This window comes from Cyprinus carpio, chromosome B4 (assembly GCF_018340385.1).
Source record: "Cyprinus carpio isolate SPL01 chromosome B4, ASM1834038v1, whole genome shotgun sequence".
Taxonomy (NCBI): Eukaryota; Metazoa; Chordata; class Actinopteri; order Cypriniformes; family Cyprinidae; genus Cyprinus; species Cyprinus carpio.
In genome coordinates this window covers 12,801,461-12,825,307 of record NC_056600.1, presented here as the reverse complement: position 1 = coordinate 12,825,307, position 23,847 = coordinate 12,801,461, and the positions used below count along the sequence as shown (strand labels likewise).

The 23,847-nt window shown below is 36.4% G+C and overlaps 2 protein-coding genes across 5 annotated transcripts; both read left to right on the top strand.

Moving 5' to 3' along the window:
• The first annotated feature begins 649 nt into the window (after window positions 1-649).
• On the top strand, window positions 650-8,610 carry sinhcaf (SIN3-HDAC complex associated factor). The gene is made up of 6 exons (XM_042722003.1): window positions 650-807; window positions 3,580-3,707; window positions 3,936-4,035; window positions 5,284-5,407; window positions 5,515-5,665; window positions 5,770-8,610. The coding sequence occupies exons 2-6, from the start codon at window positions 3,580-3,582 to the stop codon at window positions 6,017-6,019; spliced, it is 753 nt and encodes a 250-aa protein (XP_042577937.1). The 5' UTR covers window positions 650-807; the 3' UTR covers window positions 6,020-8,610.
• Window positions 8,611-11,173: 2,563 nt separating this feature from the next.
• On the top strand, window positions 11,174-22,033 carry caprin2 (caprin family member 2). Of its 4 annotated transcripts, none has more exons than XM_042722002.1 (21): window positions 11,174-11,379; window positions 12,637-12,877; window positions 13,005-13,067; window positions 13,148-13,234; window positions 13,316-13,554; window positions 13,866-13,948; window positions 14,889-15,026; window positions 15,119-15,159; window positions 15,245-15,496; window positions 16,092-16,133; window positions 16,212-16,331; window positions 16,483-16,567; window positions 17,042-17,094; window positions 17,196-17,306; window positions 18,201-18,287; window positions 18,767-18,883; window positions 19,008-19,182; window positions 19,379-19,492; window positions 19,777-19,883; window positions 20,226-20,271; window positions 20,999-22,033. In XM_042722002.1, exons 1-21 carry the CDS (start codon window positions 11,375-11,377, stop codon window positions 21,541-21,543), a joined length of 2,751 nt encoding a protein of 916 aa, XP_042577936.1. In that variant the 5' UTR covers window positions 11,174-11,374; the 3' UTR covers window positions 21,544-22,033. The 4 variants fall into 4 exon arrangements, with proteins under 4 accessions (XP_042577936.1, XP_042577934.1, XP_042577935.1 ...); XM_042722000.1 differs by having other exon boundaries at window positions 19,379-19,552; XM_042722001.1 differs by having other exon boundaries at window positions 11,176-11,379; window positions 19,376-19,492.
• Window positions 22,034-23,847: the final 1,814 nt, after the last annotated feature.

Genomic DNA, 23,847 nt, shown 5'->3' with positions numbered 1-23,847 from the left:
ATGTCCATGTTTTCTATATATATATCCCATGATCCAATATAATGTTGAAGCAAAAGCACTAAAAGCTCATTTGCCAATAATTTACACAATGTAAGTATGCTACACATGTAGCCTAATTTTCTAAACTAATTTGTAGCAAACAAATATATTACAGCAAAGTTCGAGGAAAAAAAACACGGAGCTATAAACTAAACTACGTTTACACTTCCCAGTTTTCCCTGTAAATATGATTGTTTGAGGGTATTAAACGTTTTTGTCCCGACACCTATATAAATTTGGGTTAAAAAATGTTACATTTATAAGGTCTCATGTCGTTTAGCACTTTCAGCCTATTTAATTTATTCTGCAGAACCGTCAAAAACAGCTCTCTCGGTCTGTTTTCGCGCTGAAGTACCGGGGACCGAGCTGGCGACATGTGCTCATGGCTGACGGCCGCGGAGCGAGAGGGATGTGCTGCGTTTCTTCAGACATCTGCTGTCCTCGTAGTAGTAACTCCGTAACTCCGCCCACCGGGATCACAGCGCACTGGCTGCTGCCCCAGCAACCGGACCCGCCCACGTTTCCCGCGTAATTTTCTCTTCCTTATATGGGCAATAGAATGCAGACGCAGTCCAACGTCAGCCGCGTATGCAAATGAGGTTGATTGAAGAAATTCAGAAAATGGTGGATGGGGCTCGGCGCATGCGTAAACATTTTACTATACTCAGACAGAAAGTGAGACAGTAACGAGTGGCGCATTGTTAAATGAGACCGCCTGTAACTCTTGGATTTCGCTGTGTGATTTGACTTCAACTGCTTCAAATCGAGGTAAGAGAAAAGGGGCTTTTTCTTAAAAGTAACTTAACAGTTTGTGTGTGCGCAAATGTTAGATTCGCCTGCCGAAAGGCCCCCTTGAGAAGTTGTGTGACAGTGCGGTGCCCGGCTGAAAGCTGTCGCATTCATTAGAAACCTAGCAGTGAGATCACTGTTGAAGCTTGCTGAAATTGTTTCACATTTTTGCTTGAGTATAAAAGCGTGCGATAAGTTTAGTGTGTAGGTTACACTTGAGGAGGCTGCTGTCCACACAGCGCATCACATTTCAGGGCGCGCGCATCCTTTGCTGATGCTCGCTGTTCAGTGTTTGATAACAGAATCGATTCATTTGATTCTATTAAACGTGTCAGAAGAGACGTAAACCAAAAAACCAGGGTTTTGACAGAAATAGTCAATGTTGCATTTTCAAATAAACAATTTGCCTTCGCGTACTGCTTGAAAAACGAGAACTAGATGCAAAAACTATAACAGCGAACGTGCATTCTCATATATGTGTGTAGCTGGTGTTATACGCATGCACTGAAAACCAGTTTTGCTGTTTTGAACTTGAGAGCTTGAACTGCGTGTGGTCTCTACTCTGCTGTTGGTGGGTGTGCTTCAAAACAAACCCGCATTTTCACGAGCTCATCAACGTTTCCAAACTTCTGCTTCGGTGACTCAAGAAGTTCAACGTTTATGTAACGATTAAAGCTGTACTGCTGTTAAAGGATTCATGTCGTGTGCGACGGAGGCGGTGTCACTGACGCATTTAAACGTGGAGCTAATCGATATTTTATTTTAGTGTCCCGCCGGACTGTTTAAAAGTGTCTTATGTGTATCCCGTTAAGAAAATAAACGTGCAAATACGCGTTTTGTTAGGCTCGGTGCTCTTGAGCGAAGTTGTTGCGTGGACACCATGTGTTTACAGTCTCGAGCGCAAAGCATGGAGTCGCACGAGCCACTGACGCAGAGTCGCGCGGAAAACAAAGAGCAGCGGACGACCGGTTCGATTAAAAGGACCAGTCTTTCTTTGCCGAGCACCACTGGCGTCAAAGAAAGCGCGTTAATGAGTTGCTCGCACCGAGCAGGAGTCGTTTTCAGTGAAACTGCCGGGGAAACATGCTGAAGGTGTCTGTTTAAAGATGCCGTGTGGCGCGCCATGCTTCCGCGCGAGATAGTGGGCGGTGAATACGGCGGGACACACGCACCATTTCTCTGCAGTGCGTGGATGAGTGTACATGTAAACGCCGCGAAACATTAATAGTGTCCGTATTATGTTATCTGGATAACTTCAGATGAAACATTTAGACGTGTTAATGGCACTTTTGGTCGCGGTTTCGCTAACGGCATCGCATTACTTTCTTGCCCCCATTTTCTGCCCCTCCTCTCCTCTCAAACGCGTTGCCATGTTTGAATTGCGTCAAGCGCCTGTTCACCTCGCGCACTTGCACTGTACAGTGTACAGTTTTAGGAATATGATCACATGCATATATTTAATTAAAAATGAAAATGCAAAGGCTCCAGATAGACATCGGACAGATGACCCAGTTATAATGTATGAATCTGATGCCTCGCCAGTGCACCGCTGCTGTCACCGGTCAGTGTCGATGCGCGAGGCCACCGGTGTCCGGTTCTATCAGCACTGAGGTTATATAAGACCGAGCACTCAGTGCATTAAGCTCTTATCCCACTGACGCGATGATGACTGACAATCCATATTTCATCTCTCTCTCTCTCTCTCTCTCTCTCTCTCTCTCTCTCTCTCTCTAGTATAATCTATTAATAGTCATATATGTCATATTTATTAAGTAATACATTTATTAACACATACTATTGTACGTGTTATAAATGTATTATTGTTGCTGTATATAAAATGTACAATTTAGGTGTGAACACAACTATATAAAATGTGTTTTGAGCAATTAGCCTATGAAAATACTTTAATAAAAATGAGACAACAGAAAAAGTCACATTTTCATATATTTATTTGTGTAAATTTAACCATTATTTCCCTATGACCAATTATACGACTTGACCAATTATAAGTAATTACTACTATAAGTAATTATTATTATTACAGTATATATAGGTAATATATTATACACATGAATACTCTACTGGTCAAAAGTTTGGAATAATTAACATTTTTCTTAAATGTTTTTAAAAGAAGTCTATTATGCTTGCAAAGACTGCATTTATTTTATAAAAATACTGAAAAAAACAGTAATATTCTTAAATAGTATTACAATTTAAAAGAACTGTTTAATTTTTGTGTATTTTAAAATGTTATTTATTCCTGTGATGGCAAAGCTGAATTTTCAGTAGCCATTGCTTCAGTGTCACCCTTCAGAAATCAGTCTAATATGCTGATTTGTTGCTTAAGGAAGCAATTCTTATGATTATCATTACTGAAAACAGCTTAATATTTGCTGCCTAATATTTTGGTGGAAACCGTGATATGCTACCCTTCAAAATTCTGGGGTAAGATAAAAAAAAAGTAATACATTTATTCAGCAAGGACACATTAAATTGATCAAAAGTAACATTTATAAATTTACAAAAGAATTCTGAAAAAAAAAAAAAACTACGGTAAAAACGTTTTTCAACTTTGATAATAAAAAGAGCTATTATTGTATGTATAACAGTAACTTTAGTGGTAACTATGGTGATGTGGCACTTTTGGCAAATCAAATTCCAGCTGTGTTTAAAAACTTGTGCAAAATCATTGCATCAGCAGAAGTACCAAATAGAAAGTTGTTTTACTTCTGTCTTATCCATGTGTTACAGATGTTTGGCTTTCATAAGCCGAAGATGTACCGCAGCCTTGATGGATGCTGCATCTGCAGGGCAAAATCCTCCAGCTCTCGTTTCACTGACAGCAAACGCTATGAGAGAGACTTTCAGAGCTGCTTTGGGTGAGTTGGGTATCTATTATGTGCCTGTGGTTCCTCTGTAATAACATGATATCAACATCTGCCTGGTTTAATTACAGTGAGTATAGGATTTGTATAATGTATCTCTAGTCAAGCGTTCAGACCTTTTCTTTTAGAGTAATGTGGAGGAAATAATGCTGTTTATTTGTAATGTGAGAACTTCAATGATTTCCATATGCATTATCTCATTACAATGGGATACTTCTACAGTTTAGGTGAGACTCGCTCTGGTGAAATCTGCAATGCTTGCGTTCTGCTGGTGAAACGCTGGAAGAAGCTTCCTGTCGGTTCCAAGAAGAACTGGAATCATGTAAGCTCTGTCAAATTCTCCAAGCTCCAGCCGGACTGCACACATGCATACTCACACAGCCTTTCATTTATCACACTGAAGTCTTTTCAGTTCAATAGTTTCAAAGAAACACCCTTAGTGAACAAGTGAACTACAGCTGCGGTGGCAACTCCCTAAGATGTTAAAGTAGATGAGGAGGAAACCTTTGGAGGAACTGAGAATCAGCTGGGGAATCCCACATCCTCAGAATAACACATATTTCAACTATTTCATACATGCACAAATGTTTATTTTAACAGACGCAATAGTATTAATAATAATGGGCTACATAGTATTACATGGTAGTAGTCACTACTTTCAATTTAGTAAGATTCTAATGATTACAAATGAAGGCTAATGCAGTTCATATGATATGAAAAATGATGTAATCATGTTTGGGCCTACTGTATTACTACCAATTGTAGTTGATCTAAATAATAATAATAATAAATAGATATATTGATAGAATTCTTTATTGGTTTGTTTATAACTAATATCATTTTAATATGACAATAAATATGTAAAATAATTATAAATCTGACCTATAATATAATATAATATAATATAATATAATATAATATATATATATAATAATAAATGAAGTCAACTTTATGTATACAGCACTTCATATAAAATACATTTTCAAAGCAGCGTCATAGGAATAAGGAAAAATAACAGAATCAATGATGCAAACTTTGTCAGATATGACAAATAATTATAAATCTGACCGATGTAATATCATTTATATTATATTGGTCATAAACAAAACAAATAAGTTTATATTAATTTGTGTTTTAGGCATTGCATTATGACAATAAATAATAATAATTTTAAACCTGACCTATTCTAATGTAATATAATGCCTAAAACACAATATAATATAATATAATATAATATAATATAATATAATATAATATAATATAATATAATATAATATAATATAATATAATATAATATAATATAATATCAATGATATGACAATAAATACATAAGCCTGACCTATAAATACCTGAACAGAAAAATACGTATTTATTGCTTTGTTTATAAGTAATTTAATATAACTTGTGTGTGTGTGTGTGTGTGTGTGTGTGTGTGTAGTGTATGTGTATATATAGTATATATATATATATATATATATATATATATATATATATATATATATATATATATATATATAAACAGATACATTTTCATCAGTCTGAAGATTGTTATTGTTATGATTGTTATCAGGTGGTTGATGCCCGAGGGGGACCCAGTCTGAAAACTACAGTGAAGTCCAAGAAAGTCAAATCTCTGTCCAGACGGATCAGACCGAACCAGCTCAGCAGAGTTCAGAAAGAACTGAAGAGACACAGTGAGCACACAATCACGTTTCAATTACCAAACAACATGAAATGCTTTTTAACACATTCTTTATTAAATAATCTTCCCCATAATTTGCTTAAATGTCTTCATTAACAGATTCAGATGCTCACAGCACCACCTCCAGTGCTAGCCCCGCCCAGTCACCCAGCTACAGTAACCAATCAGATGAAGGCTCTGACTCTGAGTTGACTCCTGGCTCCGCCCGCTCTCCAGTCTTTTCCTTCTTGGACCTGACATACTGGAAAAGGTATTTATTTAGGAGAATCAGCCTGATTTATGAGTTTGACCTTATATTTTACATGATAATGAACACTTTTTAAATGAAACGAGTTCATGTACAAATCTCTCTAGGCAGCGGGTATGTTGTGGCATCATCTACAAAGGTCGCTTTGGGGAGGTTTTGATCGACCCTCATCTCTACAAGCCCTGCTGTCAGAAAAAACAGGAGCAAGAGCAGGAGGAAGAAGAAGAAGAGGAGGAGGAGGAAGAAGAGGAAGATGGTGACCTTGAGAAAGAGGAGGTGCAGAGCAGTCAAGAAATTCTTCAGCCGCACTCCTCTCCCCAAATGAAAATGGAGCAGGAAGTGGAAGAGGATTGGTGATGCCACATTCCCAGGGTACTGACTTGGCATTCTTAGGAAGCCTTCGAGAGTCGAAGCCCCTCAGACACTCTCAAAGACGTTCTCTCAGATTGCCTTCGATTCAAGAGCAGCTGGATCCTTGTTCATCTTTTTCTGTTTCTTTCTTCCTTGTTCAGAATGTGTCTCTTTCATTTCCTTCGCAGTCAAATCGACTTTTATGTATCAAACTGTTCCAGAGCCGCGTACCACGCTAGTCCATTTCTTATGAGGATTTTTTGTAGACCAGAGAAAATGAGTTTCCTTTTTTGCTATCCCGCTCAAACACAGAATGCTGGATCTACATACATCATCCTTGGACAGTGACCACAATCCTTTTGTGCCCTTTGAGCACCATTGTGCACTTCCTCTGGGGTGACTGTCTTTCTGCACTTAGTGTACAGTATTTAGTATACAACAAGCAGCATCTGCTAAATTCTAGCTCAGTGAAGATAACGTTCCACCTTTTTGCTGGGATATAGCAATTATTTAGGGAATATCTTTTGCCTTTTATATATTTATTTTTTTCTGTGTTTGTCGTTATTTTTAAGTTCTGCTCTGATTTTTTCCTCTCAGTTTGTATTTAAAGGGACAGGTTACCTAATTATTATTATTTTTGAATGTCATTATTCTGTCATTCAACCCTCATATATTTCCGAACTTCTTTCAATTCCTTTCTTTTTTTTGAAGAACACCTAGCAGCTAGCCAAGCTCCAAAATGACAAAAGCACCCTAAAAGTATCTAAAAATTGAGCTTTGTGCTATGTTCCAAGTCTTTTATAGCTAAATGATAGCGATAAATGTAAGTTTATGTCATATGGACTACTTTTAAGAAATTTTTATGGAGCTTTTTGGAACTTGGCTGCATCAGTTCCCTTTCATTTTACTACACAGAAAAGATGCAGGATGTTCTTGACAAATTTGCTTTTTTGTGTTTAATGTAAGAAAAGTAAAAGATGATGATGTGGAGGAGAGTAAATGACAGATTTTTCATTTTAAGGTGAATTGATTTCAGTGCAGGTTGTCTGTATTCAGCCTCTAATAGGCAACAAACTCAACTCGACTCATAGTGTTTTACCGCAAACGTTTCCCCAGACAGCATTTCAAAAATAATGCCTGGCTATCAACACTCTTTAATTCAGTGTACTAATGTAAATATCCAAAAGTGTAGATTTGATTAAAGGGTTTTGGAAAAGAGCATGAACGCTAAGGAAACTATTGTCTAGATGAAATCTGCATGAATTTTGCATGGCCTTTTAAGAAGATTTTTATTTCTTTTTATTTTGTTTTGCAACCATGTTGCAGCATAATTTAAGAATAATTTGGGCGCATTTTGAGACAGTCCCAATATATTTTTGTAGATAAATGCAAGAAAAGAACAAAAATGAAATCAGACTTTGACTACAACATGACACCTTAAGATGTCATTGTTTAATTATTACAGGGATTTAATCGTATTCTGCTATTTTTTAGAATTGGATATTTAAAATTTTCTCATTCAAAGCCAAAAAGCCCTAGAATTTTGCTATTTATTCAGCAATCTTATATTCATGTGTTCATAGATTGACAGATACTACTTTTTTTACTGTCATGAAAGAATTGAGCACATGGTCTGATCGTTTTGGTTGTTTTTGGTTTGATATGTTTGTTTTCTTTTGGCTTTTTCTCCAGGGAAAGGCTATACCAATGTCAGCTTGTACATTTTCATTATAAATGATCGTCTGTAATAAGCTTTCATATATCAGGAGTATTCATACTATATATCCCGATGTTTCCCTTTTGTTCCAATAGGTCTGTCCTGTCTGTTTCTTTATAATTGTATTGTTTATGATAGCCTTGGTTGTCTTGGATTGTACAAATTACGTTGACGCACACATACTTCTGTTTAATTCCAGGGGGTGGAGCTCATTTGTTTCACACAAAACACTCCATTGCACATTAATTTTAATTCGCTTTCCGGGCAATTTACTCAATATGTGCTCGGTTTTGAAATGGGTATTCTGATGGTGGCAGCTTGCAGCTTTAGTGTGAATATGCCATATCACAGCATGACATGAACAATGACTGTATTTGTGGTAACATCTGTTCAGGGGAAGCATCCTGTCGTGTCATCTCTATGACGGGTTATTTGTAAATATAAGATGTGTAAGACTGAACAATGGTTATTATGAATACTCTTTTGTCTTATTTATTTCATATTTATTTGTCTTGTGGTCTTTTTAAGTCGCATCCGATTTTGTCATAGGACTGACCTGTCCTCACAACACTGCAATATGGACTGAAATTGCTTTTACACATCACAGATATGGAGAACTTCAGGACTAGACAGCTGTAAAAACAGACTTTTTCTGTGTATGCTCAGTACAACTATTTGATTATTTTTATACTTTTGTTTGAGGGTTTCTAATGCCCACATAATTTCCCTTAGACTAGCCCTTTAGTTGTAGTGCTACAGGCATGTATGGTAGCTATGCACTTTGTATTCACAATACTAGAGATATATGAAGCAGGTTTTGTATTTTTTTACATATTGTACTTTTTACTTGTTCCTCAATAAATGTAACTTGTGATGGTTACACTTGTTATGTGCATTGGTGTAAACGTGCATTTGGCAGCAATTGCACTGCATTCAGATGAATATTTTACTAATATGCCCTGGAAATTGAATCTATGAACTTGGCATTGCTATAGAGACATGATAATGTTTGAGCTACAGGAACATAGTTACGTCATGGCAGGAAATAAGATAAAATAAGCTATAAAGTAGAGTAATAGATAGACAGTGGCTGGTATTGCTACACCAAAGTTGTGGGTTCAGTTCCCAGGGAATAAACTGATGAAATAGGCTACGGTGAAAAGTAATGAATACTTTCATTTAGCAAAGACATTAAATTCAGCAGTAGATACTTTTAAAATGTTACAAAACATTTCTATTTTAAACAAATGCTGTTCTACTGAACTTTTCATTTCTTAAAAAAGGTTTCCACAAAAATATTAAACATCTATTAAAATATTAAACATTTCACATTTAATAATAACAGGGTTTCTGCAAGTTTTTCTAAAGGTACGTGTAAGACTTTTAAGACCAAGTAAACCCATAGAAGGGGACATGAAAAAAATCATTAAAATTAAGTACATTTATGAATAAAATAAGAACAAATATCTATCAGTGGGCTCAAAATATGTTAATTTTTCTGACTATATTGGCAGATATTTGTTCTTGCTTTAAGAGTAAACATCATTTCTCAAAAAAACTATAGACATACTGATTTAAGTTTTGCAGTGCATGCAGCATTTAATGAAAAAAAAAAAACTTTCTGCTGTTTTAATATATAAAAATCACACACACAAACACACACCCACACACACATAATAATAATAATAATATTTTAATGATATATATATCATATATATATTATTTTGCTGTGAGGCCTGTAAGATATGTTTGATGATGTATACTATTTACCAAAATTACAAAATACAATGACAAATGTATTTATAAAGCACAATTAAAAAAAAAATGAATAGGCTACTTTATCTTAACACCTTAAACGATGATACAAATGATTATACCAAAAAAGGGACCGTTTTTAAAATTGTGACACCCAGAAGATTTCGACCCCTTGAGGAGCATGAAGGGAAGACATGTAATTATTAAATGTTCTCAGTTTTTACACAAATTGTATTGTAGACTGCATGCATCAAGTTCAGTCATTCAACCCCGTTGCATATTTATCAATAACTACAAACCAGTATTTAGTTCCAAATTTGCCAGCCCCTTCTGAATAACAAACTAAATGCACAACACTGTTACAGTGCTTATTCAACCCTGTTACCCATTCTGGAATAATTATGTGTAGTGTTTTTATTATAATTAGAATATCATCAAAAAGTTTTTATTTATTTCACTAATTCCACTCAAAAAGTCTTGTGTATTATATTCATTCATTACACACAGACAGATATATTTTCAAATGTTTCTTTCTTTAAATTTTGATGATTATAACTGACAACTAAGGAAAATCCCTGTCAGAAAATTTGAATTGGCTGTGAAAAGGTTCAATACTGAAGACACCTGGTGCCACACTCTAATCAGCTGAGTAACTCAAAACATGCAAAGGCCTTTAAAGTTCTCTCAGTCTAGTTTCTGTAGGCTACACAATCATGGGGAAGCGACTGCTGACTTGACAGTTGTCCAAAAAGATGATCATTGAAACCTGCACAAAGAGGGCAAGACAACAAGGTCATTGCAAAAGAGGCTGGCTGTTCACAGAGCTCTGTGTCCAAGCACATTAACAGAGAGGCGAAGGGAAGGAAAAGATGTGATAGCTTACAAGCAATAGGGATAAAAGCACCCTGTGAAACAAAACCCATTTCAAAAATGTGGGGGAGATTCACAAAGAGTGGACTGCAGCTGGAGTCAGTGCTTCAAGAACCACTACGCACAGACGTATGCAAGACATGGGTTTCAGCTGTCACATTCCTTGTGTCAAGCCACTCTTGAACAAAATCTATGGGGTATTGTGAAGAGGAAGATGCGATATGCCAGACCCAAGAATGCAGACGAGCTGAAGGCCACTATCAGAGCAACCTGGGCTCTCATAACACCTGAGCAGTGCCACAGACTGGATCGACTCCATGATACGCCACATTGCTGCAGTAATTCAGGCAAAAGGGAGCCCTAACTAAGTATTGAGGGCTATAAATGCTCATACTTTTCATGTTCATACTTTTCAGTTGGCCAAGATTTCTATAAATCCTTTCTTTGTATTGGTCTTAATAATACTAATTTTCTGAGATACTGAATTTGGGATTTTTCCTTATTTGTCAGTTATAATCATCAAAATTAAAGAAATAAACATTAGAAATATATCAGTCATGTGTGTAATGAATGAATATAATATACAAGTTTCACTTTTTGAATGGAATTCGTGAAATAAATCAACTTTTTGATGATATTCTAATTATATGACCAGCACCTGTATTATTTATTTGTAAAGTAGGCCTACATATAAGATAGCCCTATATAGATAGGAGCTGTGGGTGGATGGGTGAGTGAGTGAGTGCGTGCTGAGTCTGCGCGCGGGGACTGTCCTCTGTTTGGCTGTGACGTCATGATTGCTCCACCAGCTGATGGGTTTCCTCTGCTCTGAGGGCATAAAAAGCTGAGAGGCGGCTGCGGTCTGTCCTCTGTGCTTCCCCAGCGCTTTATATCGTCTTTCCACCAGCTCACCGAAAGGCTACCTCATTTGCGTTGACTCTACATGAGCAGCCTTCCCACTTAAGTCATCCTAACGATCTGAGAACGAGGCAAACAAACACACTCACCGGCAGAGACGCATGAGGTCGGTGAGATATCTGCGGATGCTTTGCTCGGTACACCTGTGCGTTATGTTGTCATATGCATCTGTGGCTTTAATCTTCCTCCAGCAACTTATCTGCGGTTTCTGCGCGTGCATTTGGGTGGTGGCACCCGGTCGATGCTATTTGGACAGGATTATTCTGGAAAGCGTCAAACTCGTGTCGGATAATGGCTTTAAAAGTTGCATTTTTGCACTACTGTACCTGCTCTTTTTTTTTTAAATGCAAGTTATTATAGCTTGTTTTTGTGTTCTCTTTGATACATAATCGGTTTTTATGAACGCCAGAATTGCATTAGACGATATTCGCATATGGCTGACAGTAAATGACTACGGTTTTTATGTCAGATAGTGATTTTCGGGCTTAATTCGCTTTTTTAACGTTGCATTTTATTATTCCGGTTACGTAAACGCTATGTCATGGTGAGCACTGGCTAATGTCCACACATACGGAGAGGGTTAAGCTCATATTATTATACGTTTATAATGCAGGCTGTGATTTTTGTGTTTAACTTTCCAATATACATGTGTTCTGAGATTTCCATTTCAATATTTGTCACTGAATGACTGAACTCCTAGCATGATGAACCAGGATAGTCTAATGCCTTAAATGCTTTTAACCTAAAGGTGAAACAAGTTTTATTTATGTATCGCAGACATTAAAAAAGTAAAATTTAAAGTAAAATTTAAGTACAAAGTGAAGAAAGAACTAAATGTAGGGGAAAGTCTAATTGAAAAATGTATTAAGGGTTAAAAAAAAAATTGAATCCTGTCAATTATTCATACACATGTTGTGCCAAACCTATACGACCTCAAAAGGAGAGTTTATTTTAAAGATTTAGGCCTATATAGTTTACTAAAACCATAAAAACATTAATTCTAATATGTCATTTTTACTTCGCACAAAACAAAATGGCTAAAAATGTAACCATTTAAATTAAAATGTAAATATAGTGAAATGTAACTATTAATAAAAAAATTGTAATAGTATCTATCATAGTTTTAAGATTGTGTGATGCGGCATCCACACCAATAGGTGTCAGTATAAAATTCACGACCACTGTGATATTGACTTTTTTTTTTTTTATTTTTTTTATATAAATTAGGCAATGTAAAGTGTATATACTATGTGTTACTCCACAATACAAATTAGTGTTCCATTCTGAGTATGGCTATAAACGTCTGTCTTTTTATTTCCATAATAAATAGTGTGACCTTTCTGTTCATTTCCCTGTGCTTCAGAGAGACTAAGATCATGGTTCAGCTGTCACCATCTCGGACTATAGAGACGTTGACTCCGTCAGAGTTGACCGTGGAGAAGGAGGATGACCAGGGCAGCCCTAAATCAGAGTCTCCTCGAATGCTTACCGCCCTCCAGTTCACTCTTAGCCCCACCACGACCACCTACTACGGCTACGAGAAATACATTGAGGACGGCCTCATCTGCCTCAAGCACAAGATCCGTAACATTGAGAAAAAGAAGGTGCCTTTATTCTGTTGTTTAGGCAGAAATAGCATTGGATGGGTTGTTTTGCTTTACTCATACTGCACCTAATGTGCTTCAGTCCTATCGATGTGTGCAAAACAAAGCTACTTTCTTCTTCTTGCAGCTGAAACTGGAAAGCTACAGTGAGAGGCTGAAGAAGGGGGGCAAACTTAATCAAGACCAACTGGTAATTGCTCTTATTTTTATGTGTTGCATCTTAGGAAATGAGGCTTGTTTTAATATGACTGATGTGTGGTAATGCTGTAGGAAGCTGTGGAGAAGTATGAGGAGGTGGTCCACAATCTTCATTTTGCCAAAGAGCTCCAGAAGACCATTGGTGCCCTCACACAAGATGTAAGGTTCATGCATTCGTAAAGTACGGAGTGAAAGTAAACACTTCTGCATATTTCACTGGATCTTCTGATTTCTGCACAGTTGTTGAAGGCTCAGCGCAAAGTTGCTCGACAAGAGAAGGTGACGAGGATTGAAGAAGAGAGGAAACGTCTGAGCTTGACGCTCCAGGTGCAATACGTCCTCCACAGTCTGCAGAGAGAGGATGTCCGGAGGAACTTCTGCAACATGAGACAACATTCCCGTCACCTGTCCACACAGGACATGGAGAGCTTGCTGGATCTGGCGTCATTATTGGGATGCAAAAGAGACCATAGCATGAGGTTTGTGCTGTATTTGATACGGTCTTCTGCTTTGTAGTCAGAGTTTTCTGGTGTTTGTATTTATTTTGACTGCTAACTTTTAAAATTGGGTACTAATTTCCTGCATTGCTTTTTGTGTGTTCAAGCACACTTGTTATTAATAGGAAATAATACATACCTAGCCAAAAACAAAAAAAAGTGGGATAACGTATAACTATGTTATGCCTGACAAGGGTGCTTCTGATTATTTTTAATGTCATTCTATTACTGTATTTGGGGTCTTTTTAGCCTGTTGGTGTTGTATGATCTTCCTTTTGTGTTTGATGCACTAGTTTAGAGGATCAGATGGAACAGGCTGCTATTGTTTACTGGGAGCTTCTGGAAGGGAATGAAGGACCAGTTGCTGGCTCAACATGTGAGTTTCTAGCTCTTTCTGTGATTGTCGAATTAATTTGGTAGTTTTCCATGAGTCATCTGAGCTAGAATGTGTGTTTATTTATTTTTTTCTAGAATGTGTTTTTTTTTAATGTTTTTTTTAATGTTGTAATGATTTGGTATATGATGTTTGTGTTTTGTATTTATTGTTTGTGTGTTGTTTTTATTGTATACTTTTAAATAAATAAATGCACGTCCATGCATTAAATGTATTAATTATCCTCAATAATAATAATAATAATAATAATAATAATAATAATAATAATAATAATAATAAATGTAAATATGAAAATGCATTACACAAAAGAAATGAAATATGTACTTTTGTTTTTGTTATTGTTAATAATAATAATAATCAAATGTAAATATAAATACATTTGTGTAATGTGTGCCCTTTATTTTTAGTTGTATTAGAATAATACATGTAAATGTATAAATGCATTACACAAATACAATATGCACTAGTACATTACGCAAAATAAATGCAATATCTGTCCTTTGTATTATTAATGTGATAATGTAAATATATAAATTGTGTAATTTGTGCCCTTTAATTTTAGTTGTATTATGAATGATAATACAAGTATATAAATGCTTACATGCACAATAAAATATGCCCTTATTATTGTTGCTTTAGTTATTCAAGGGCAAACATTACAGAATAAATAAATTTATTTTTTGTCTATGCCCAATTCTGATGAAGAGCCTGTGCACTTAAACATCACCTGTGATAGTCTGTTATTAAATGTTTGTATTTTTGGAGTGTAGGTTTGCCATCTTTCGTTTTCGTTTTCATTATGTATATGCCCTAGAAAACATTTAGTTCCTTTTGGAAAGCAAAAGGAACCCACTTCTATATCGATGTTGAGGGTACAAAGACAAAAAATGACTTATTTTATGATACTGTCATTCTTCAACAGATAAGCACATGAAGGAGAAGCTGCTGCGGCTAGTGGACTGTGGCTTTTTTGATCACATACCACTTACCACCAAAGCTGACAGTCAAGAGAAGACAGAGACCCTAAAGGTGGACCCTCCAAGGCCTTGTGGTCTCTCAAGTGAGATTTCATTCAATTTTAACTTCCAATGTGTGTCTAAACAGTCGTGAAATTAATTGAATGCATGTAACTTTTATATTTCTGCATTTTAGCGCTGGTGAAGCTGAGCTCAAAAGAAGTGCCTTCCAAAGAGGTAAAAACAAGTGACGGATCAAACACCATGATCTTAAGTCAGCAAGTTTTAAACACGCAAGTCAGTAACTTCTGAATGATGCCAGTTTCTTAACAGACGATACCTACCTGTAACAGACGTCACTGAGCACAGACAGGATCAGAAGGCATCGCCCAGCGGTTGGAAGGAGGAGTTTTTGGCGATGAAGGAAAGGGAGCCACCAGACTCATGGGAAATGGAGTTTTCTGAACCTCCTGCATCCTCTCAGTCCCCCCTTCAGAAGCCATGGAAAGGGGCAGCGGGATTGATTCCTAAGACTGCAGACATCGTAAAGAGACCCACCGTTGACCCCAAGGAGGTGAGACAACTAACTTCTCTATTGAAATGGCACTTGACCTGAATAGGAGATTATTTCACAATGTTATTCCCAAGATGTTTATAAAATGACGAATACATTTAATGTTTAACTTAATGTAACTTATTTTAAATGATGAATTAAATTTATTCATATATTCTTTATTCCAATGACCCCCGAAATTGATAATGCCATGTTAAAATAAAGCAGTTATGTTTTAATTTATCCTAGGTGAATAAAAATGGAAATGCAGACAAAATTAATTGAACTATTGGAAAATGAGTTTATCCAACCAACTTTTTTTTCCCCCTACCGAATATTAGAATTATACAATACAATGTTATTTTCTTATATAAAATTTGCACGTTTAATTCCTTGTATTTATGTATTATTAACATTAATTTTGTGTGTATATGTATGTATCTCTTTTTTTTTTTTTTTTTACAAATGTTCCTAGCGCCCTCTTGTGGCCCCCAGGACACTAGTTTTAAAACCCCTTAAACATGTTGCTGCTTAAACAACTTGCATGTTGGCAACCATTTGATAAGTAAAAAGGTCAGTTTCTGTCTACTTCACATGCATGTTGTGTCTTTTCTAGAAACGTCAAAGGAAGAGCAAGGGGGAGCAGGACTCTAAACCTGTGAGTTATTTACTTTCATCATAAACTCTTTAAGTATTTCAAAGCAGTTAGTGTTATTTTTATGCTTTATACTTTCAGATGCCTGTCGCAGTGGAAGTCTTCAGCTCTCCGTCTCCTTTGCCAAAAGACCCTGCTCAGCGCAAACAGCAGCTGGAGTCTCTGATGGACCAGATCTCAGGATCGTTCAGCTTCATGCAGGCATGCATTTAAAAATAATTAAATGCTCAAAAAAATGGCAACAATACAACTAGATTGCTGCATTACAATTTAATTTTGCGATTTTTGTTGAATCAAAGAAATTTCAGAAAGTAAGAGTTCACGGACCTTTCCTTGATTTTTCTGTTTGCAGGAGTCTCTTCTGGATGGAGAAACTACCCCCATAAACAGTCAAACAAAGATATGCCGTCCATCTCCAGGCTCTTCTACTCCTCTTGGTACATGATTGCTCCATGTTAAATCAGTCACACAAAGTGTAGGATGGCGTTAAAGAAAGTTTATCAAAAAACTGAAAATATGTTGCAAATACTCACCCTTAGGCCATCCAAGATGTAGATGAGTTTGTTTCTTCATCGGAATAAGTTTCCATTACCTCAATTGCTCAACAGTGGATCCTCTGCAGTAAATGGGTGCCGTAAGAATGAATTCAAACCCCTTATTAAAAAAAAAAAATCACAATAATGCACAAGTAATCCACATAACTCCAGTTTATCAATTAAAGTCTTGTGAAATGACTCTCATTCTGGCAGCACCCATTTACTGCAGAGGATTGGAGAGAAAGTGATGTTATGTTTTTTTTTTTTTTTTTTTTCTGAAAATCTGTTCCCATGAGAAATCTACACCTTGGATGGCCTGAGGGTAAGTACATTCCTTTAAACTGATACTGAAAGTCTGTTTCTTTTAACATGTAGCACAGAGGGAATTAACAAAAAGCCCATCAGATATTCTGCCTCAATCCCAGCGGGTGAGTATATTTGACTTGATGAGAGCTTATTTTGTGTATAATAAAAATGTGGTCACTCTTCCCTGTAGTTGCCTAATGTGATCTTTATCTTCTAATGGTAGAGCACTCCACTACGGATCCTGCTGTCTGGAGAGGCTAAAGGTTGTCTGTCAAATGGAGACCGCTCTATAAATGACTCTGACCTTGATCTACACCATGAAGAGAAGCCACATGTAAGTTTTTTTTTTTGTAATGGTACAGTTGGGTTAGTTCACCCAAAAATGAAAATTAGACTGCGTTTTACTCACCCCCGAGGTATCCTAGGTGTATATGACTATCATCCTTCAGACGAATCCAGTCGGAGTTGTAACAAAAATGGTCTTTGCTCTTTTAAGCTCTATCATTGCAGTCAGCAGGTGTTACAGTGCTTCAGTCCAAAAGAAGTGAAATTAAAAGCGCCCATCCATTAAAAAAAAAAAAAAAAAAAAGTTTCTCACACGGCTCCAGGGGGTGAACAAAGGCCTTCTGTAGCAAATCGATGTGTTTTTGTAAGAATAATATCCATATACCGAGCATTTGTAAAGAAAAATGTTGGAGGATTTCGATATAGACCAAGAAACTGCTTTTCCTTTGCTAAAGTAAGGAAACTTTGCTGCTTTTGATCCTGTAAACACCCACTGGTTTTCATGAGACTCACCAGCGCATGCGCAACCCTGACCTCCATACGTCATCCACCCGGAGCTGCTTCTGTGTACAACTGTTGGTGCAAGCTACATTAAAGTGATTTGTTTTGAATATGAATATTTTTCTTACAAAAACGCATCGATTCACTAAAGAAGGCCTTTGTTCACCCTCTAGAGACAATTTATTTCTATTTTTTTTTTTTTTTTAAGGATGGGCACTTTTTATTTAACTTCTTTTGGACTGAAGGAATGCCATTTTTAATATAACTCCGACTGGATTCGTCTGAAAGAAGAAAGTCATGGACATCTAGGATGCCTCGGGGGTGATTAAAATGCAGCCTATTTTTGGGCAAACTAACTATTTAAATGTATGCTTCCAAATAGCAGCTTTCACATAAGCTTGTAACTTTAAATATGCTGTAATGGTAACTGTTGTGTTTGTAGAAGCAAGGTGAGAGCTTCACCTCTCCTCCACTGTACCGCAGGGGATCCTCCATCTCAGTCCCATTAGAAAACCAGAGCACTGTACAGGTATATAGATGGATGAATAAACTAGAAATGTCTCATGCACATTTTGTTTTTTTTTTGGTCACATGCATTTTTTTTTTTACATCCAAACATGGAGTTTTTTTTTTTTTTTTTTTTTTTTTTTTGTTAAATTGAGGTTTCTTTTTACCCCTAAGGTTTGAGTGTTTTATTTATACATGTATGTTTTTTTTAATTTATTTATTTTTTATTATTTTTTATTTTTTTGAAGGTTTGAATTTTATGCACTTGATTTCGTTTTTTGGTGTATTCAATGATTAATATGCCCATTTCTACGCTTCATTTTTTTTACTTAATATATAAATAATTATCTGTATTGGCCAGAATTTGTTTAAAAAGGTTTATAATCTTGATCTAGGATGTTTTGGTGATGGGCTTTTACAAGTGGAAATTTAAATTACTGGAGATGGCATGTGGTGCCACAAATCCCATGCATTTGAATTGACTTTGTTTTTGTATGTCAGGCAGGAAAGCAGACATTATGCAATGGAGTATCAACCACTGTGTCTGCTCCGACTTTTTCCACTCCACCCAGTCACAGATCTGTCAGTGCAGAGAACGCCTTCCACAACATTCACTCAGTGAGCATAATGTTTGCCCTCATGCATCCAAAGTCCCTAACATCAATTCCATTTATTTAAATGATGCATATTATCCGAAGCTTAACTGGTTCACTTTAAGCTTCAGTTACCCTCTTTTCATCAGGTGTTTAATGTGGCATCTTTGCCCATCAGTGAGAGCTCAGGGATAAAGTCAGATGAGAGTGGATTCTCAGAGTCCATGCATCTGAGTTACACATCGGCCACAACCCTGAGTTACTCCACCGCCAGCACCCAGACACCACCTGAACTCAGCCTACCTGAAGATGATGTACAGATTGGTAAAATATGCACGCATATGTACTTTTATTATGAACATGTATGCATGTATAAAATTAGTTACATGTTCCACAAATGTAGTCAAAGCTTGACCTCCCCCCTCCCCCCACACTCATAACCAGTTTTTTTTTTTTTTTTTTTTAAGGATTCTAGTTTAATATGCATATTCGGTCTTATTCTTGTGTGTCCTCCCAGAAGGCCAGTACCAGCTGGAGTGTCCTGTCAGTGCAGGTGGTCATGTGTTTTCTGGCTCTCAGCCACAGTCTCGTCAACAATACAGTCAGTCCTGCTACCCCCGCGGTACGGCGAGAGGTATGATGCGTGCAGGCAGGGGTTTGGGTCACTCATACAGATCACCTGGTGGCTACAGAGGTACCTTCCTCTTCCTCGGTCTCCTTCACGTTCTGTTAATCTGTCACATTTACATTTCAGTGTGCAGATCAGATTATAGAGGTGTATTTCTTGTTTGTAACCGACCCAGTGCACTGTCATTCTTGCACAAACTTAATCTGTGATATTTGAGCTTTACATTTTGTAGTCTAGAGAAGACACGGATAAGCAGTGTAAAACTGTGTTTTTTTTTGGCTGATTAACAGGTGGTTATGATGCCTACAGAGTAAATGTGCGTTCTCCAGGAGGGGGCTTTATATCCCAGACCCATACCACACACAGAGACCCTGCATCTGCCCTTTATGTGTCCAGAGTAAGTTGGTTTACCCAATTTATAATGAATGTCATAGTTTTATAATCATTTCACTGTGGTTAAAAAAAACAAATGTATTTCTTTTTTTTAAATCTTATGTTTGTTTTTTGTTAAATGTTATTATTGATCTACTCTTTAAATGAAAAGCTGGTCAGTTCTGATCTTTTTGATTTTATATAAATACTTTTTGTATTCATTTTCTGTTGCATAATAATGGTGAAATGTGTATTTGAATATTATATTGATTTGGTGTCATTGATCTGTCCTTTTAATGAAAATCTGGTCAGTAGGGTTTTTTATTTTATATATATATTTTTTTTTTTTTACTTATTTTGCTACCAGGAGAGCTTCAAACAAGGTGGAGGCACAGCAACTCAAAGGAGCAGTGGTATGAGCCACTGATCATACACATATATTGATATTTTATAGAACTATATTAAATACGAATACTTTTTAAATAAATGAAGAGTTCAGAGGCAAAAGCCTCTAAGTGCCATATGAAATTTTCTTCTAAAATTAGTATTTTTCTCGGGCTCCTATTTATATTCAGTTATTTCACTTTAATGGAAATGAAAAGAACCTTTTCCTTGCCATTAAAGTGAAATTACTGAACATAAACATAGGAGCCTGATAAAAAAAAAATGTTCATCTGAACTCTTCAAATGTGCGCTGGTTTTAAAAAAGGATGTGGAGGAAAATGTTCCTGATTTTTAAAACAGTTTTTGATGTGAGGCATAGCTCTATAATTAGTGCTGTCCAAATGATTAATTGTGATATAATCGCATATATATATATAAAATAAAAGTTTGTTTACATAAACACAAATATATATATATATATATATATATATTATATATATATATATATATATATATATATATATATATATATATATATATATATATATATATATATATATATATATATATATATATATATATATATATATATATATATATATATATATATATATACACACACACACACACAGAGCACATTATGCAAACAAAAACTGTTATTTTGGATGCGATTTAATCTTTTGACCGCACTACTCATAATACATCAGTGACATCCTTAACTCTGTGGTTTGCTTTTGTATCTCTTCACCTCTTTAGCCGGTTGGAGTGATTCCTCTCAGGTGAGCAGCCCGGATCGGGAGGGTGTGTATCCGCTCGACTCAGGAATCAGTGACACACTCTCCATCCCGCCAATGGAAGTGCCCCAAGGCCCGCACACTCTGATGCCTGTACAGGTGTACCAACTCCGTGTGGCCTTCTCTGCCGCCCGCACGGCAAACTTCGCCCCTGGGACTCTGGACCAACCAATTGCTTTTGACCTGCTGCACACCAACCTGGGTGACATGTTCGACACGACCACTGGACGCTTCACCTGTCCCGCTGCCGGTGCTTACGTCTTTATCTTCCACATCCTGAAGCTGGCCATCAGCGTTCCCCTATACATCAACCTCATGCGCAATGAAGAGGTGATGGTGTCTGCGTACGCCAACGACGGCGCTCCGGACCATGAGACGGCCACCAATCACTGTATCCTCCAGCTGTTCCAGGGCGACCAAGTGTGGCTGCGACTGCACCGTGGCGCCATCTATGGCAGCAGCTGGAAGTACAGCACCTTCTCTGGTTTCCTGCTGTACCAGGACTGAACATCTGTCTCTAAATAGGCACAAAAAGAGAGAAAGGGGCATTTTGGATGTTTTTGGAAAGTTACTCTGCACTTTATTGCGCTTTCTGTTATGCATGGTGCAATTGCATGTTTGAAAGATCACGTTCAATAGTACATAGTCAGTGTTAAAGCTAATGTAAGATGTTTGCTGGTGCAAGTTTACAAAGGTTTTCCTGGGTTCTTATTATTATTATTATTATTATTATTATTATTACTACTGTTACTATTATTATCAGTATATTTAAAATATTTTCTTTATTTTTTCAGATTTGAGAGTATTTACCATGTATTTGGATGTACATACTCGTAACCCAAAGTAGCTGCATTTAGTTTGCACTAAATTGAAATCCTAACATTCAGAAGCATCTTCTGGTGCTCGTTTAATGGCCTTGTATGCTCATCTGCTCATTTAAGATGAGATGGAGAGATTTGCCAGCCATATAAAAGTTTGCAAAATGGTGCCTTTCTGTTTTTATGTAATTTATTGATGTGTGGTGCTCCGTTGGTGCAGCAGGACACTACCTTATGTAATTTATTGATGTGTGGTGCTCCGTTGGTGTTTTTGTGCTATTACTTTTTTTGTTGTGTGCTTTAAAAAGGGAACTAGTGGCCTTGTTGGGGTTTTGGGGTGTATGTGTGTTAATCTGTGCGTTTGTCTCTGAAAAATACTGTGAGTGATCACTTGAACACTGTCTCTTGACTCTGCCAAGAAGGCGTTTAGGCCAAAATTGCCCTCTCTTGTGCCTGAAATAAAAATGTGCAGTTCACATCTGTGATTGTGTCATTTGTGCATCAGGTAAAGTGTAAATGCTGTTTGTTCAGTAAGCAGCTGGTCGACTGTTAGTATTAAAGTAGAAAGTGTAGATTTTTCACCTCAATTTTAACTACATAATTAGTTTTTGTCTCATGTTTAGTCTTCATTTGATTAGGACTAATCCTCTTCACCTGAAGTTGCTTAGTTGCACTCAAGTTTGCCGACAGTGACAAAGCTGAAAGGGTTTTCTCAAGCTTGCTTGAAGATGTTTTCAGTTAAAATGAGCAAGAAAATGGTGGTGTAATCACTGACATCCATGCATCAGCTGGCGTGAAACTGAGGTTTGTCTGCATGTTCTGAGCCCCACTTGTACACCACTTTACACCGATTAGTCTCATTCTTGATTTTTGTAATGTTCATGATTGTCCATCTAAGCCAGTATAAATGGGCCCTTTATATGTGTACATTTAGCTTCCCTTATTGTTTTTATATATGTTTATTTTTTTAAACTTCGTTCACTTAAAACATTTTCACATGTGGGTTTAAAATTAAATTTGTATCTTTATAATGTAAATGATCTTGGTTAATGATATAAACAGCAAAGTATAATTCTCATCGCATTTTATCATCACACGGATTTATTGTGTAATTGCATTCTGTGCTTTAATTTATTTTGGAGTAAATATAGCTTTTTATGTATCCTATATATAATATATATATATATATATATATATTATATATATATATATATATATATATATGTGTATATTGGTATATATATAATATATATATATGTGTGTTTTCAAATGTTCTGCATAATACAACTTTATTTAAAAAATACGGTTTAAAAAAAATCCTGATTTGAACCTTTAGAAACACCCTTATGTTTTAAGAGAGGGTCTCTTGCGAGTAATGATATTTGTCACCTTGACATATAAAAAGCTTTAAAATCCAAGGGTTTTTTTTTTTTTTTTTACCTCTATTTAATCGAGAGGACATTGCATCGTTTCGTTGAACATGTTGTGTTTTAAGATGAACACAAGAGGCCGCTGTTGCTCTACTCATTGCTCGCTTCAGTACTGAACGTAATGGAAAAACAGCCAAGTTAGTAGGACCTCACGCGTCTCCCGTGAGGGCTTCTACTCGGGTCACTTAAGCTGACATAAGTCCTGCCATGGGCTATTAATGTCACAATGCACAAATGTTTACTTTCCACTGCGCCGCTCTAACAGCCGAGTGTGTTTGTTCATTTTGCTTTCAGTGAATGCCTTTCTAATCTAAGTGAACGTTTGTTTGTTCAAGGTTGTGTAGGGACTACTAGTAGGCCTACTAATATCTTTTAAAGGAAGAGTTGACCCAAAAATCTAAATTCTGCCCTTTACTCACCCTAAAGCTGTTCCATACCTGTGTAAATTTCTTTCATCTGTTGAACACAAAAGATGATATTTTGGAAAATGTTGAATGTAGACATCAACCTTCATGAAAGTCAACTGTTTGTTTACTATGTTTATTTTTACTATTCATCATGAT

What these genes read in the sequence shown, in the direction of transcription:
- sinhcaf (XM_042722003.1), top strand. Translation starts at nt 3,580, where the DNA reads ATGTTTGGCTTTCATAAGCCGAAGATGTACCGCAGCCTTGATGGATGC. An exon ending in CCAAGAAGAACTGGAATCAT is followed by an intron (nt 4,036 to 5,283) that starts GTAAGCTCTGTC and finishes GATTGTTATCAG; the next exon opens with GTGGTTGATGCCCGAGGGGG. An exon ending in GAAAGAACTGAAGAGACACA is followed by an intron (nt 5,408 to 5,514) that starts GTGAGCACACAA and finishes CTTCATTAACAG; the next exon opens with ATTCAGATGCTCACAGCACC.
- caprin2 (XM_042721998.1), top strand. An exon ending in AAAAGAGACCATAGCATGAG is followed by an intron (nt 13,555 to 13,865) that starts GTTTGTGCTGTA and finishes TTGATGCACTAG; the next exon opens with TTTAGAGGATCAGATGGAAC. An exon ending in ATCACCTGGTGGCTACAGAG is followed by an intron (nt 19,553 to 19,776) that starts GTACCTTCCTCT and finishes GCTGATTAACAG; the next exon opens with GTGGTTATGATGCCTACAGA.